The following is a 15,264-nucleotide window of genomic DNA, read 5'->3' as shown; positions in this document are numbered from 1 at the left end:
ACTTTCCTACCACACAGTTAATGTAAAAACTGCAGACATTTTTGTCACTGCTTCCAGCATAGAAGAGAGTATGGTGGGGGAAAGAAGTAACAAGCAAAATTAACACTTTTCAGTTTTACCTAATCTTTTCAAGGTAAACTATAAACTTAATTTTTCCTCTCCCATCCTCCAAGACCAACCCCGATGTCCTTCAAATACTCTTACAGTAACTTGATGTAACTGGGGGGGAAAAGAGGAAGCTAAAAGCTTGTCTAGTTTTTATGACCAGATATAAAGTAACATGAAATATAACCGCTTTGAAGACGCAAGGCAAGCAGGGTCTGTACAACAGCCTGGACACGAAGTATGGCTGCAGCACAGCATCACTGATAAGAACAGAGAGCTGCAGCTGTCAAGCGTCACCTCCAAAAAGTAAGTTTGGGGGAGGGCAGGGAAGGAGGTTTATGTCGTTACAGTGTTTGTACAACTCAGAAATAGTAGCATCAAAAAAAAATAGTCCTCATGTAATGCTGTACAAAATTCTACTACCAAAAAAAAAAAAAAAAAAAAGAAGGAAAAAGCTTTATATTGAATGCAGTATAAATCTCTGGTGAGAGACTTCTTTCCCTATGTCTCAAAAAATTCTGGGAAGTCTTGACTGCTGCTCAAAAGAGCTCTGAGTGAGCCTTTCAGCACTCTACCACGGCATTAGGCAGGTTTTCAAAGAGCTTTTCAAGGGTAAAACAGAAAGACTGCATTCAAGAATCCTCTCCTATGGCAAACGAAAGTGCTTTATTAAAACAAAGTGCCCTTTTATATTAGTGATCTATTAGGTTAATGACTGCAGTGGCCAAAAGCACTGGAGATTCTACAGCATGTTGATATGCCTTCCATTCCAGAGAATAATTATGTTACACAAAATAAAACAGGGGGAAAGGAAAAAAAAAAAAGAAGAAAACACAAAAAGAAACCGTAACACACCAGCTTCCCAAACTAGCCTAGAAGTCCTGCACAGGTTTCTGCTGACTTCAGAAATTTTGAGCAGGATAGGTACAGGCATACCAATAGCCTTGAAAAAATTCCAGCGCTATCATGTCGGTCTCCCACATAATTTTAAGAATTAAAATCTCTTAATTATAGGGGGCTCTTTTGCAATGAGAGATTAAATGAACCTTATAATCAGCTGATTGATAGGATATCACCTAAGTGCAACTCCTTTGTTTACACAAACATCTGCAACCATCCTTTAAACACTGAAAGGACAACAGATTGGACTGTTTAAGTAAAGAAAAGATCTTAAATTTAAACAAACACAGAGCCAGTAATCCTGCTGGGATTACTTGCATAACCCCACTTATGGCAACAACCCCAAATATTTTCCATCCGTGCTACAAATCAAAGAAGTTGCTTCCCATCAAAAATTGGGTAAAGAATGTCAGAGCAGTTTTTCTTGAAACACAGTCAATTTAGCTTAAAATAACTACACATCTTGTACATCAGGTGGTTTGTTTCTTGAATATGAACATAAATAATGTAACATAAAATGAGGGTGCAGCTCACTTATTTCTCATATCTGTGATGAAGTTACACTAATGAGCAGCAATAGCTTCACTTCTCCAACACAGTGGTGCATATTATTCAATCATTTGTACAGAAAGGGAGAACAGCATGACTCACAACAGGCAAGGAAAGTCCTCTAAATACCTCACTTAACACTGCTGTTGGAAAAGTTCTTCTTCAGCTCATTTCTAAGCCTTCATCTGCCTCAGCTGCTGTTTTGTGAATTCTCTAATTCAACAGAAAATTGTAACACCACTAGGGAGCTTAGTACTGCAGCCTCTAGAAAGTCCTCCCTGCAGTAACTAGAACAACTTCGGTCTGTGTCTACACAGTGCCTTATGCAAAGAGGGGGGTGCCTGCCCAAACATCTACATCTATAGCTCTAGCTTTTCATCTGTGTTTGAGCTGTGAGTTCCTGCATCCTTCCCCCTTTGGAATGTACTTGAACACCACCCTCAACTTATCACAGGATGAATAGGATCCCAGAAATATGAATTGCTTACATAGCGGTGGATACTTGATAGTCACTCCAGAGAACAAGGTTACAGTGTTCTTTGCTACTTACTCTTTTCTGCCGCAGGAGTACCAAAGATCCACAATAAAGGCATTATTGTGCACTGTTCTATATAAAGGAGTACAGAGATAGGCCCAAAGACTAAGATTTAAATAAAAAAAAAAAACTGTAATAGGAGAGTATTATCATGCCAAATGGATGTACTGCTGTGTACACCAATTAGCCGTAATAATTCAGCGGTCCTTACTGGCCATCAATCAAAACAGCGAGAGGCAGACAAATTTAGAAAGAGGACTCTCTCCCTCTACATATACACATATAAATAAAAGAATTGTTATATCTTAAGCAAATATATAATTTATAATATAAATAGAAAATAATTATATAAAAATATGTAGTACAAATGTAACATGTAATGAATTTTTAAATATATATGAATTATTATTATAAACATATTTCTATCATCTTTGCTATTTTGGACACACACACAGAGTGTTATAAAATAAATAATTTGTAAATAATCCAACCTTAATTTTCAATGCAAATGTGACAGAATAAATGTGAAGTGCAAGTGTCTAAAAAGGACGTATTCAGGGAGCAGTAAGTGTGTATACAAAAAGACTGGTCCTCCAATAACATTCATGATCATAACTTTCCTGCCACCACTCTCCTCTCAGTTCAAAACTAACAATAGCTTCCTGCCACCGCCAACATCTTGGTTTACAAACAGAAATTACATTGGTTTAAACGTGGGTGTCATGTTGCACTAACTTATTTACAGAAGCCCCATCAATCTGACCACCAATTTAAACCCACAGGGAGAAAGCCCAGCTGAAAGAAGATAGCTTTGGAGTTCCCTTTATGGGGGAAAAAAAAAACAGAACAAAAACAAAAAAAACCCACCCAACTTTTTTTAAATGTTTAATAAATGCATTTGAAATATATCCAAAGGGTTTTAAAATATTTAGCTTTACTATACATTATTAACTAATTTAAATGAAACAGTAAATACTAAGCAATACCTGTTTGTTTAGAAAGCCTTATAGAAAGTGAGACTACTGAACTTGAATATATCACGTGGAAGCACAGTTTCTGAATGTGATAAATACATTTTTGGTAGCTGCAACCTCCTGCAAAGCTTAAGAAAAGAAAGCGACTTCACTTCAGTCTATGGAGATTGAAGACTTATTTTGTTCAGTTAAAAAGTGACAGAACAAAACTCAGAAATGTTTGTCGTCTTCTTCAATCTAAAAATAAGTTTAAGTGCAAGGAAAGCCACAACTTACCAGTCCTAAATATCCTAAAGTGATCAAAAATAAAGGAAGGATTCTGAAAACAATTGATCTTAAAGGTCTGCTTAAATGCAGATGAATTTCAAAAAGTTTTCATTGGAATAATCTCCCCAGGGAAGTGGTTGACTCCGCTACACTGGACGCGTTTAAGACTCAGCTGGACAGGGTGCTGGGCCATCTCGTCTAGACTGTGCTCTTGCCTAGAAAGGTTGGATGATCCTTGAGGTCCCTTCCAACCTGGGATTCTATGATTCTACGATATGTTTAAATACCTATACTATCAGCAAAAAAAAAAAAGTTACGAGGTCTCAGAAGGTGCATCATTATGTCAACTGAATAAAGAAGAATTGAATTAAGAAGAAATCCAACATCATAAAATGTGAATATTAAGAAAACAAGTTTCTACTAACAGGCCTACATTTCCTCAATGTGATGCATGAGTTCTGTCATGTAAAGTATTTGGGTTTCTATTTTATTGGGACTAATGCACCATCTGTATTTAGAGGAGCAGTTTAATTACAGCATTGGTGAGAATCTGGGTCATTGAAGATCTGATTAGCCGTCTGGAGATGCTTCTCCTCACTCAGTATAGAGGAAGCCTAAGATTACAACATTCCTAAACAACTTAAACTGTAGTTCTATACACACTTCAAGCTAGGGAAAGACAACAGTCTCACCCACCGATCACTCCTTCTCACCCCTGCACTTCTCTCCCTGCGTCACAGCAGTACAACCATTTATGCAGCTATCTAGTAAACAGCTTCGGGAGCCCACCCAATTCAAATCACCCTCATGAATGCTCCTGCAACAAGGAAGGATGCAGGAATTCAGAAGGGGAAAGGACACCAGCCCCTCTACTGGCAAGGCCAACATCTTAAGGGGGTCACGAAATTTTAAAGACCCTCAGTTCAGCCTTGGCTCCTACAGGCCAGACCTTTCTAATGAGACTGCGTTCAAAGCTTTTCCACAAGTCCATACAAGTTTCTGTAACTCATTAACTCTGGCCTCTGAATCTGCATTTTAAGTCAGAAAACTATCTCCAGCACGCTTGCTGATAGCCTCCCTCGAGTATAGCTGCACTACACAGAGAGGACAGCCAGCCGGTACAGCATTAACTAGCCGTATCTGAAGAAAATAGAAGTCAAAAGTTAAGACAACACCGAAGAGTAACAGTGAAGCAAGACCAAGAATGGTAATCGTTTCTCCTGACCGCTAGGTTCAGGAGCCAAACAACTTTGTATACATGTATTTTTCATGCTTCATCCTCCCACTACAAAAAAAGAGTTACTACACTACTGCTTCTGATCCAAGCACTCATGTGTCAGTCACCACAGTGACGTACAGTGGTCAATTCCCCTGACAGTTTCAAGAAAAAAATAGAGCAAACAGAAGATAAATACGAATGTTATCGATGAAGTAATTCTTACGGGGTTGTTAATATACAGTAGCTTACTATTTTAAGTATTTTGTGGGTTTCATTCTTTTCCAGATAGCTGAATTGCGGGGGGGTGGGGGGGTGGGATATTATTATTTAACTCTTAAAATATTTTACATGTCTTCAAACTAACCTTTTTCAAATATGCATTATGTCTCTTTATCCCCTCTGTCCTACAATTCTTTATCATTCAGAACCTCAGTTTCTAATAAAGAATTACTATTTCAAATTTCAGTAAAGGTTACCTAGGAAAAAATAGCTTCTTCTGTATTTCTCAAGTCACAGTATTTCTAAAGATTAGAAGATAATCAGAAAGTGAAATCAGAAGAACAATTGTTAAAGAAAATACTTCACATACTGTATCTTCAAGCTTGCATTTTATGAATAGGTTTTCAGGGTTCATAGTTCAAAAATAAAACAAAAACTTAGCGTGTAACATAATAATCCGACATCCTTTAGCTATTCATTGTTATACTTCATTTTAAAGATATTTTAGCTTACTTCTAAGCTTTCCTTCCCCAGCATGCAGTTTTATGTATGAATCAGAACTTAGTCTTTCTCCTTTCTTTCAATCTCAGCTCACTGAAAAGAACTGATGATTACAAAGCCTCTTAAACTACATCGATCAGCTTTATAGTTATTTGCAACACTTTAACCCCAAAATACACAAAACGCACAGCCACCTTACACTTTGTGTAAACCACATAAAATTGTCCATTTCCCAGCATTTATTTTATGAACAGTTTGACTTGGTCCTCAGTTCACTACAAATTCATTCTGGCATACAACAAGGGGAGATTGGAGGTGAAGGGGGAAAATTGAGCCAGCCTTAACCAGACGTTTCTTAGCCTAGGAAGCTTTATAAAAGCCCAGAACACACTTTTCTCAGTTGCAAGCATAGGAATTATAATGCATACTTGCTAAACCATATCTTTATCTATTAAGGCTGACCTTAACATTTGTTTTAATTCCCAAGTTTATTGCTCATGAACAGAGAAACTGACAGAGAAAACTATTTCTTTACACACACTACAAGAACTCAAAAAGAAAGGAAAAAAAAAAATTTATTTTTTTTTTTCAGAAATCACAAAACCCTAAGGTTCCTCTGTGAACACAAACCAGAAAGCCAGCTGTAATGAGAGGTCAAGATAAATAACCAGCCATCAAACAGAAGCAGCCTTTAATCACACCATTGTGGTCTTGATTTGAACTGGTGAAGCAAAAAGTTTCCCACCTCATTACCAGGCCACACTGACCAATTTCAAAATATAAGTTACATCGAATAGCATCTCTCCAAACACACAAAATACGCTCCTGCCCTCAGTCAATCACGAAGAAAACCTGACGAGATGATACTGAAGCATGAAGAACAGCAGGTTCACTTCCCAACTGCACAAAGTATAAAGTTTTTAGGGTGTGGGAAATAAAACTAAAAGCAGAAAGACAAAGCCAGGAAAGAATTATTCTGTACAATTTATTATGACAGCAGAATAATAAAAAAGTTGGCACTGCATCCTATACATTTAAGGGGGAAAAAAAAAAATGAGGATGTCAGCAGGTTGCTGCAACAGTATGTACTAACATTTAGTTTAATTGTTTGCAAACTGAGTTCATTGCAGCAGCTCAAATAAGTTCACCGCACTGACCTTTCTTCAAAGGAGAAAGACACAGGAAAACTCCCAAACATAAAAAGCACAGTTTATAATCATAAGAATTTATCATGACACTACACATTTTCTGGCAGCTAAATGTCAACAACTGGAGAAAACATAGAAAATTAAACCAGCTCTTTCTGTGGTATCACATTCTAGGCAGGTTACATACAGCCAGGATTTCCCTGACAAGTTATCTTTAAATACAAAATAAATCAAAATCAATCTAACTTAGCTACAGCATGTGACCTCGCTGTCCCATGGGGCACACAATGTTAAAAGTATAATTTGAAATACTGACTTGTCTTATCCTTATTTATGAAAACAAGACATTTGTAAAAGGCATTCCACAGAAATAAAAGCCTTAATAGACTGCCTCAGTTTTAACACCTCTTCAGATTCTCTGTATTGCCCAACAACTAAAAACAACTACCATGACTGGTGGACTTTGCAATTCTGTCAATACTCTTCCCCAGTACTGGAGAAGATCCAGTACAACAGGATCTGAAGCACTTACCTACACACCTGATAACTATTAAAAGTTATACAACAGCAGTAGTTCTCCTATTCACTTCCCAAAAAATGTTAACTCATCGTTTGCTTAAAAATAAGCTTGTGTGTGCTTCTTAATTACCAAGATATTATGGGTTTACTTCTACAAGCTGTTTCAATAAAATAATATGCTCTATGTAACAAACTGCTAATGACAAATATGATATAAGGTAAAAATGGCTTTTTCAGCTAATGAATAAGGTTGGCAGAAAACCAAATAAATAGGAACTGCTTGTGAATAAATTTAGGACAAATATTAGAAAAGGGATTTAATCATTTTAGGACTGAGATTCTAGAACAGCCCTTCACAAACAGCAATGGAAATATATATTGCATCAAGTGTATCACAAGAAAATAACAAGCAGGATTCTATAATGTAGCCTGCACGTAACAGCATTCTGAATTTTTTAACCAAGAAGTTATTAGCCTTCATAAGTCTGATGTTTCCACATTTTAGATCAACATTTTAGACAGATTTTCTGTTTGAATTACACTAGGTGATGCACAAGTTTGGAATACTAGAGGCTCCCATCACTTAGCTATTCTAGGTGCCCACAGATTTTGTGAATAAGCTTACATACACAGAAGTATGCAAATAAATACAGCTTCATAAGATGACAAATACCTTACAGACTGAGGTACTTAGTAGAGAGGAGCCTAAAACTATGTAGACCATGCTTATAGTTCAAGTTTCTCGGAAGTAAACCATAAATTAAGAAATCTAACACCAGCTGAACCTAAACATCTAATCTTCTCTAAACCATATTTTTGAAAGCAGCAGCATTTTCTTTTGTGCCCGTGAAGCCCATCACTTAGCATGGACTTAAGCATCTAATCTACCACAGGAATGTGGTGTCCTGCAAAGAGGAGAGTATATTTTGAATAACATTATTATTAACCACCACAAAAAGTACTGCCAAAGTGTTATCTTTCATTTGAATAAGGGTCTTCATTCTTGCTAATATAAAGCTAAACTCTCCAGTCTGGAATCATGTCGAAATCTCACCAAAACCAATGGTGTTTTGCTCAAGTCATGACAGCATTTGTTGTACTCAAACCAAAAACATCAGAGCAGCACCTCGGTGACTCACACTTAACACAGCAACTATGATTCAAAAGGTAAAAGGATTTACAAATATTTGTTATGTTTAAGACTATGACAGCACATGGGATGCTCTATAAAACAAATGAAGGTTAATATACCAGCGTCTGACAAATCAGGATATTCAGGTACTTGAATAACTGCCTGTAAAGTTGTCATCTATGCAATATAGCAAATACTTTAAATGACAGAAAGTAAACAAGTGTGAACAGCAATACGACGGAGAAAACAGATGTAATTCTATATAAATACTAAAATAGTTCTACCTACACTAAGCATGAACTCTAGAGTACAGCAATTCTTTCAGTCCTTTTTCTGGTGTAGTTTTTCCTTTGCTGCATTTAGCAAGCATTTCCTCCATCATTCTTTTTTCTCCCAGATGTCAAGAACAGTCATTTTTCATTTAGTTTGACAAGAAATTTAACCAACAATTTTCTTTACTCACTTCCTCCCAGAAAATCAAATGGTCTTATATTACTAACACAGGATATAATTATCCTATGAACTAGATGCTTGTTCTTCAACAGATTCAGTACAGTTGTGCTGAAACTAAGCTACATTATAAATACAGTTCCTGTGCATATGAAGTTATATCCTTATTTCTACATGATGTAAGGCTAGGTAATGTTGCTGCCAAGAATTATATTAAGAAGTCTCACATCCGCAAAACTTATGAAAGATCTTTAAATACTCAAAACAGTTCGCTAAAAAGAGATTATCTTACCCATCAGATATGGGTAAAGCAAAACTTCTGGTGTCTTTCATCTGTTTTTTTCACCAAAACAGATCTTAAGTCACAGTTTTCCGTGGCTCAGATCTTTCCAATCCATGCCAAAATTCCTTTAGGATCAGACCTCTATACTGGAATTTGAGTAATATTTTTTTTTTTCCCCATAAAATGAAGTCCATTCATTTTATGTTGGATTTTTACCAGCTATTCTAACTTACTGGACAGTCAGGTATTTTGGAGTTCTTAGCAAACCCAAAACATTTTCCTCTCAGAGTTACATGTTCTATTCATACTGAAAAAAACAAACATCAGCTTGTTACAGAACTCACCTTCTAGAAAATGATACCAGACTACCAACACATAAGTCTTACAGAGCACACATTGATCAAAAATTTGCAGGTTAAGAACAGTATCTGCCAAATCTCAGCTTTATTCGGTTATTTTTAAAGGACTGAAGAAACAAAACTCAGTATGAGTATTTTTGAGGAAGAACCACCTTCCAAAACCCACTACAGAAGTATGTTTCTTCTAAACTGCAAGCTAAGGGTTTCCTTTTTCTTAAATAAAGAAATCTACTCACTCATGACTGGAAACTTCTTTGCATATAATCCAGGACAGGTCTTGAAGCAAGGTATCTTGTTGGAGAAGGTTTCTCAGAGGTATACATGTCCTGATGATAGTAGGAAAATAAAAAGAGACAAATCATTTTTTTCAACTTCAGATAACTGGAATAAATGTTTATATATAAACTGCCTTTCCTACTATCTTTTCATCCTCCTTGTTAAAAAACGGAATGCAAAGATGTATTTGTTATGACTGAGGAACTTCACTCCTTATGGATATATTTTTATCAACTCAAAACATGTATTTTCTTCTAACATTCGTATTATAAACTTGTGTGCACGTACTGGTTCATAAAATATAACTGCTCCCAAAAGAAAACAAACATTCTTAAGAAGTTAAAAGTACAAGACTACAATATGGATATAGTAACTGAAAAAACCATCCATGTAGTATTTTCCTTCAGCAACCTCAGCTAGCAAGAAGATGCAATATATTCTGTAAAACACAAGACTCAGAAATAAGTTTACTAAGTAAGGATGGGTTGGCATTAGCATCCAACACTTCCTCCTCAGAAACAAAAACCTGAAAAAGTTACCATTTCTAGCAGCTGTAAGCCATCAGATCAGTCAATTCATAATCAAAATGAACAAAAGATATCCAAGTAGGGCAGATATGGATTCACTAACAATATAACTGGCTCTCCCTGAAGCGAAATATAGAGGACTTAATCTCCAACAATGACAGCACAGCAAGGTCATTTTGGAAAATTTATTATATAATCTCCATCCTGCTGCTAAAACTGAGTTTATATAAATCTGAGAGAACAGTTAAACGAAAGTAACTTCACCTCACAGCTGAGGTGAAAAGAAAAAACCAAGCATATCTATTAAGCTATAAAGAGTTTTCCTCTAATACCTCCACAAATAGAGAGTTCCTGTAAATTAAGGAATATTATGCGATTTATTTCCCCTTTTCAGAACCAATTAGAACCTGCTGAACCTGACCACCTGTGTTAATCCAGCCAGATAATATCTTGTGCTGACTCAGATTTCAAGTCTCAACTCTCCCAATCTCTTTAATGTTTAAAAAAATAAGAGACAAAAAGACAAAAGAAGAGATCTAACTTTTCCTGAAGTATGAGTTCGCATAACGTTTACAGATTTACAGCACATGCCAAAAAAGTAGAGGAACTATCACAGAACTGAATTCACATCACAAGAAGGCTCCTATATCAATTACTAAAACCAGTTTTGTAAAGGGAAAAAAACCACACACCCAAAAAAAACCAAACAAAGAAAAAAAAAAAAAAGAAAAACCCAAACTGCACACACACCACAAAAAAGCCAGCTGCCAAAAGGAAGCCTTCAGTAATGCTGCAGACTGAAAATTACAACCACCTTTTTTTTGCATTGAAAAAGTAACGCAGGGAAGAGGCTTAATAGGGGAAGAAAATGGCATCATGCTGAAGAAATACGTACGCAAACGTTATAAAAAACCACAGATGAACACAAGGCCATTAGATGGTGCAATCACTGAAGAAGAACAGTTTGAATTGCAGGTCCTGTCAATTCTCTATGAATGGCTGCTAAATTAAACATTTAATCACGCACAGCCTAATCAAAAATAAAGCGTCTGGTTAAAACATATCATTAGAACCGCAGCCTTGTCAGCTTCCTTTTGATTACCGATGTCAAAATTAGCAAATATAACTTCCATGACTTTTAATTATTTACTGGACTAATTACAGCTATTATGTTAAGAACATCAAATGAGTCATACAGATGGCCCTCAACCCAGGTCCAAAGCACTTCTGACCGGAGCTCCACACTACCCTTGGGCCCAAATTATTCTTCAGTCTTATGCAGAGTCAACTGGAAGAGTGGAGTCTCCCATTCAACTCGATTTTCCAAAGACAGACTCTCACCTTAGCTTTATAAATATGAACTAACAATACTTTGCCTCAGAGACATTGCATTACATGACTTTTTATTGTGTGTAAGTACAGGAAAAGGCTGCTCATTAGGAAAAAACAAAACATCAGTTCTGAAAATCACTTAAGGCTAATAATAGCATAATTATGCACCATATCATTTATAAAAATCTAGTCACGTAACACTAAGGAAACAAGAAGGGGAGAATATAGCAGCTATATACTACCTAAAACCACGTGTCATAACCATGAAAAGCAAACGTTTCGCTACACCACAGCCACTTGAACTCCAACTTCAGCTATAAAATCTTACTCCTATCTTGCCTTCCGTGTCTAAATATTTTGCTTAGCTACTGCTAATATCTGTTTACTAGCCAATATAGACTTCTGGTTAAATTCAGGTTTTTTTCTTTGAAATAACGCTGCACATGTGCTTTATAAAATTTCCCTTGTTCACGACTTTATCATTTCGCTGAAGGCCATTTACTTGGACTATTTGAAAGTGCTTAAGTCCCTAAAAAAGGAAAGTTTCATTTTTTATCTGTAATTTCAAGTATAGCAACAGCAAGCAGTATCGCAAAGTCTGGAAAAGTCAACACTGCCAAGTATCAGAAAGTCTGTGCTTTCTATTGCATTACAATATTGACGCTCTTCCTAAGGATGTGTGTTAGAAACTAAACAGTTATCACTTAGCTCTCTCAGCCAACAATTTAATTTATTTCAATGCTTGTAGGGTTCTCTCCTGCACAAAAACACTACCAACTATTACACAACTGAGGAAAGAAAGACTATTACTTGTTGAGTGTCTTGCTGAAAGATACCATCTTGGAAAAACTGCCTTTTTATTCAAAATAGTACCTGACATCCTTTATACTTTTCCTTGCAATTAACAAGGCTATAAAAAAACCCACACACATAGCTTTGATCCTTCTCTTTTCCTGAAGAGCTAATCCTTGTATTCCATCCAGTATTTCCTCTACTAACATACATCTTCTAGCCCTTGGTGGTATTCACCTTAAGTAGTTGTGAAACTATCAGCATTTTAACTTAGATTTGAAAGGAATACCTGAAGTGAGAGAAGCTCTTGATAACTTCGAATTCAAGCACACTAATACTACATCCAATTATCTGTTTCCACATCTAGTGCCAGGTCTCTTTTTTACCCAATACTCTGTTTCAGGATAATTAAGATGAGCCAGATGATTGCAAGTAAATTACAGGATATATTCTATGCACTATGAGTCTATCCAGAGAAAAGATTTTCCTTTAAGTTGACAATTAAAGATTCAGGTCTAGTCTGTCTGTATGTTATTGCAGTATCTGTTTAATTTAGATGCTAAAGAGTTAATGTTAAGAATTTATATCTCCAGTTCCCAAGAACCAGAAATCACAGGAGCAGCATGCAACTGCCCTTTTAAATACACACACAAAGACAAAGTAGTCTAAAGAGAGCCTGCCTGGCACAAATCAGTATTTTACTGTCATTTACTTTCTTCTTTAAACCAAAATGTTACGGCCCCTCAAAGAAACCAGATACAGAGATTTCAGAAGCACATGTTTTATAGATAGCTGGCTGGCAAAACATTAAGTCTGCAATTACTGGTTTCTGTGCTGTATAATCAGAGGGCAAAAGAACAGCTGGTTAAAAGGCAGTTCTACTAAATACTTATTTTACACTGCATCCAAGCTGAATTAACTTCAAAGTTATAATCAGTAACAACAGAAGTTAAAAAGAAGCAAAACTAAGTCACTTAAGAGCACGGCTATTAAAAAGAACATAATAGAAATTCCTAATATAGCACCAAGCTTCTGAGCGTCCCAGCTCAGTAAAACGCCCAAGACAGCGCAAACGTAAAATTCACAACAAAATAAGACTACTACTGTTTAAGAACCTACACAAAATCATTGACTGGCCACAAATGAGGAAGCACGTAGAAGTACAAATGAAACAAGCACAATGACACACCCTCCTCTTTGTTCATAGCCGGAATATTTACACTACAAAGCGTTGAAGCAAATTGCTTTTAGTTTCAGGCACTGCTGATTGGCCGCCGTATTTAATATACACACGCCTAGCAGAATTTGAGTTTCGACTGTCACACGGCAGCTCTAGATTGCAGGGTACGCATCAAGCTAAATAACCAAAGAGAACAAGTATTTAATAGAATTATTCTAATTGAATTGATCCTCCGCAAAATACATTTCGTAGGATCACAGAATCATTGGAAGGGACCTTAAAGATGATGTGGTTCCACCCCCCTGCCATGGGCAGGGACACCTTCCCCTAGACCAGGCTGCTCAACCATTTGTTGTGAACAAGGCAGATGCACACCCGCTTTCATTCCACTGTAATTCAGCGAAAGCTAAAAACCAGCTACGCTCATAGCCAGCTTTCTGTGCAGCTGCCTGCTCCAAACAGAAAAGAGCACAAAGAAAGTTATTCTCAAGTGTATGCGGGCAAACGACTGGTACAGAAGTTCGGCGACAGTGTTTTAAGTCACCACTTGACTCTCATTCAGCTGGCAGTTCAATGGCTTCGGTGGTTTCCTACAGGCAACCATCCACACCACAGAGAGAACCCGAAACATCTGATAATTGGTTCCCTCGCTGGCAGCCCCAGCAGAGACCAAGGACTAAGGGAGGGCTGTGGAGCCTGAAGCCTGCTGGCAGCACAGCCTGCGGGAAGCCGGCAGGGCTGCGGACCCTTCTGTCCCACACCACGACGCTCAGCCTGGCGCTGGCACTTTTCACCCCATACCTGAAGTATTACAAAAAGCAGAGGAGGGAGCAGGTACGGAAAGCGGCAGTGCCAGAAAGTCACGTTAAAAGACGGGTTCAGCCATCCAAAACCTCCCTGCTCTCCACAGGGGTGGATATTACAGCTTCCCACCTTGAGAGAAAAGGGGGGCCACCCAAGGGGTGTCTCTCCGACCCACAGCCGTGACCCTCACACACGCATCCCCTCCACACGCCTCAGCCCCAGCCGCCTTCTGACGGCGGAGGCCCAGGCCACCGCAGCCCCCCGCACCCCCCTGCTCGGGGGGTCCCTCCCCCCGGGACACGGCCCCCCTCATGGCCGCCACACCTCACTCAAGCCTTACAGTGGGACCCAGGGGCATCTCCGGCAGGGCTTCCCCCGGGCTCCCCAGCTCCTTCGGCTCAGCTGCCGCCCGCACCGCGCCGACTCCCCCCCAGAGCTCCCCACACGCTGCCCCCGCCGCCCAGCAGAAATAGTAGGGACCCTCCGAACACACGCACACCCCTCCGCTGGGAATGGAACAGCCTGAAGCACCCCGGTACCCTCCGGGAGCCGGCTCCCGCCTCTTCCACCTCCCCAGCCCGGCGGGTGGGGCGCGCAGCCCGGGCTCCCCCCGGGGGAGGATGGTATTGCCCGCCTCCCCTCAGCTCTCTAGGAACAGGGTCCCACCCCGCCCGCTTCAATGGAGAAGTCGGCGCGGCGTCTCCCCCCCACCCCCCGCCGCGCCCCGGGAATAGAAGGGTCCAGCCCCCCCCCACCCCGGGGGGCCGCACAATGGCCGGACGTCCCGGCTCGCCCCTACCTTTGCTCGGCTTCCTCCTCCTTCCGGGGCCCCCGTCCGCCTCCTCCCCAGCGGCGCTTCCCTGCTTGCTGCCCCGGGACCGGCGGCCTCCGACCAGGAAGTGCCCCGGTGTGACACCGGCGGCCGCCGCTATGGAAACCCTCCCCGTCCCTCCCCCGCCGCCGCCGCCGCCATCTTGGACTCACAACGAGGCGCGGAGGTGTCCGGCCCCTCCGCGCTGTCTGCTCCCGCCGCCGCCATCTTGGGCTCGCAACGAGGCCTGGGCAGCGCCGGGCGGGCCGGTGCCCCGGCGGCGAGCGGAGCCGTCCCTCGCCGAGGCCGGAGCTGCTCTGGCAGCCGCAGGGATGGGCGCCCAGCGAGACTCGGGCGTTTGCCCCCAGGGCCAAGCCCTGCA

General features: G+C 39.7%; 1 protein-coding gene across 1 annotated transcript in view; it reads right to left on the bottom strand.

Annotated features, from left to right (window-relative positions):
* USP6NL (USP6 N-terminal like) overlaps window positions 1-14,955 on the bottom strand; it is a 130,026-nt gene extending 115,071 nt beyond the window's left edge. The window contains exons 1-2 of the mRNA XM_082309104.1: window positions 14,871-14,955; window positions 9,397-9,486 (exon numbers count right to left, since the gene is read on the bottom strand). Coding sequence (XP_082165230.1) covers window positions 9,397-9,400 — 4 coding nt within the window. The 5' untranslated portion in view covers window positions 9,401-9,486; window positions 14,871-14,955. The remainder of the gene's footprint in view (window positions 1-9,396; window positions 9,487-14,870) is intronic.
* Window positions 14,956-15,264: the final 309 nt, after the last annotated feature.

This window comes from Platalea leucorodia (assembly GCF_965183815.1).
Source record: "Platalea leucorodia genome assembly, chromosome: 4".
Taxonomy (NCBI): Eukaryota; Metazoa; Chordata; class Aves; order Pelecaniformes; family Threskiornithidae; genus Platalea; species Platalea leucorodia.
This window is presented reverse-complemented; position numbering and strand designations above follow the sequence as displayed.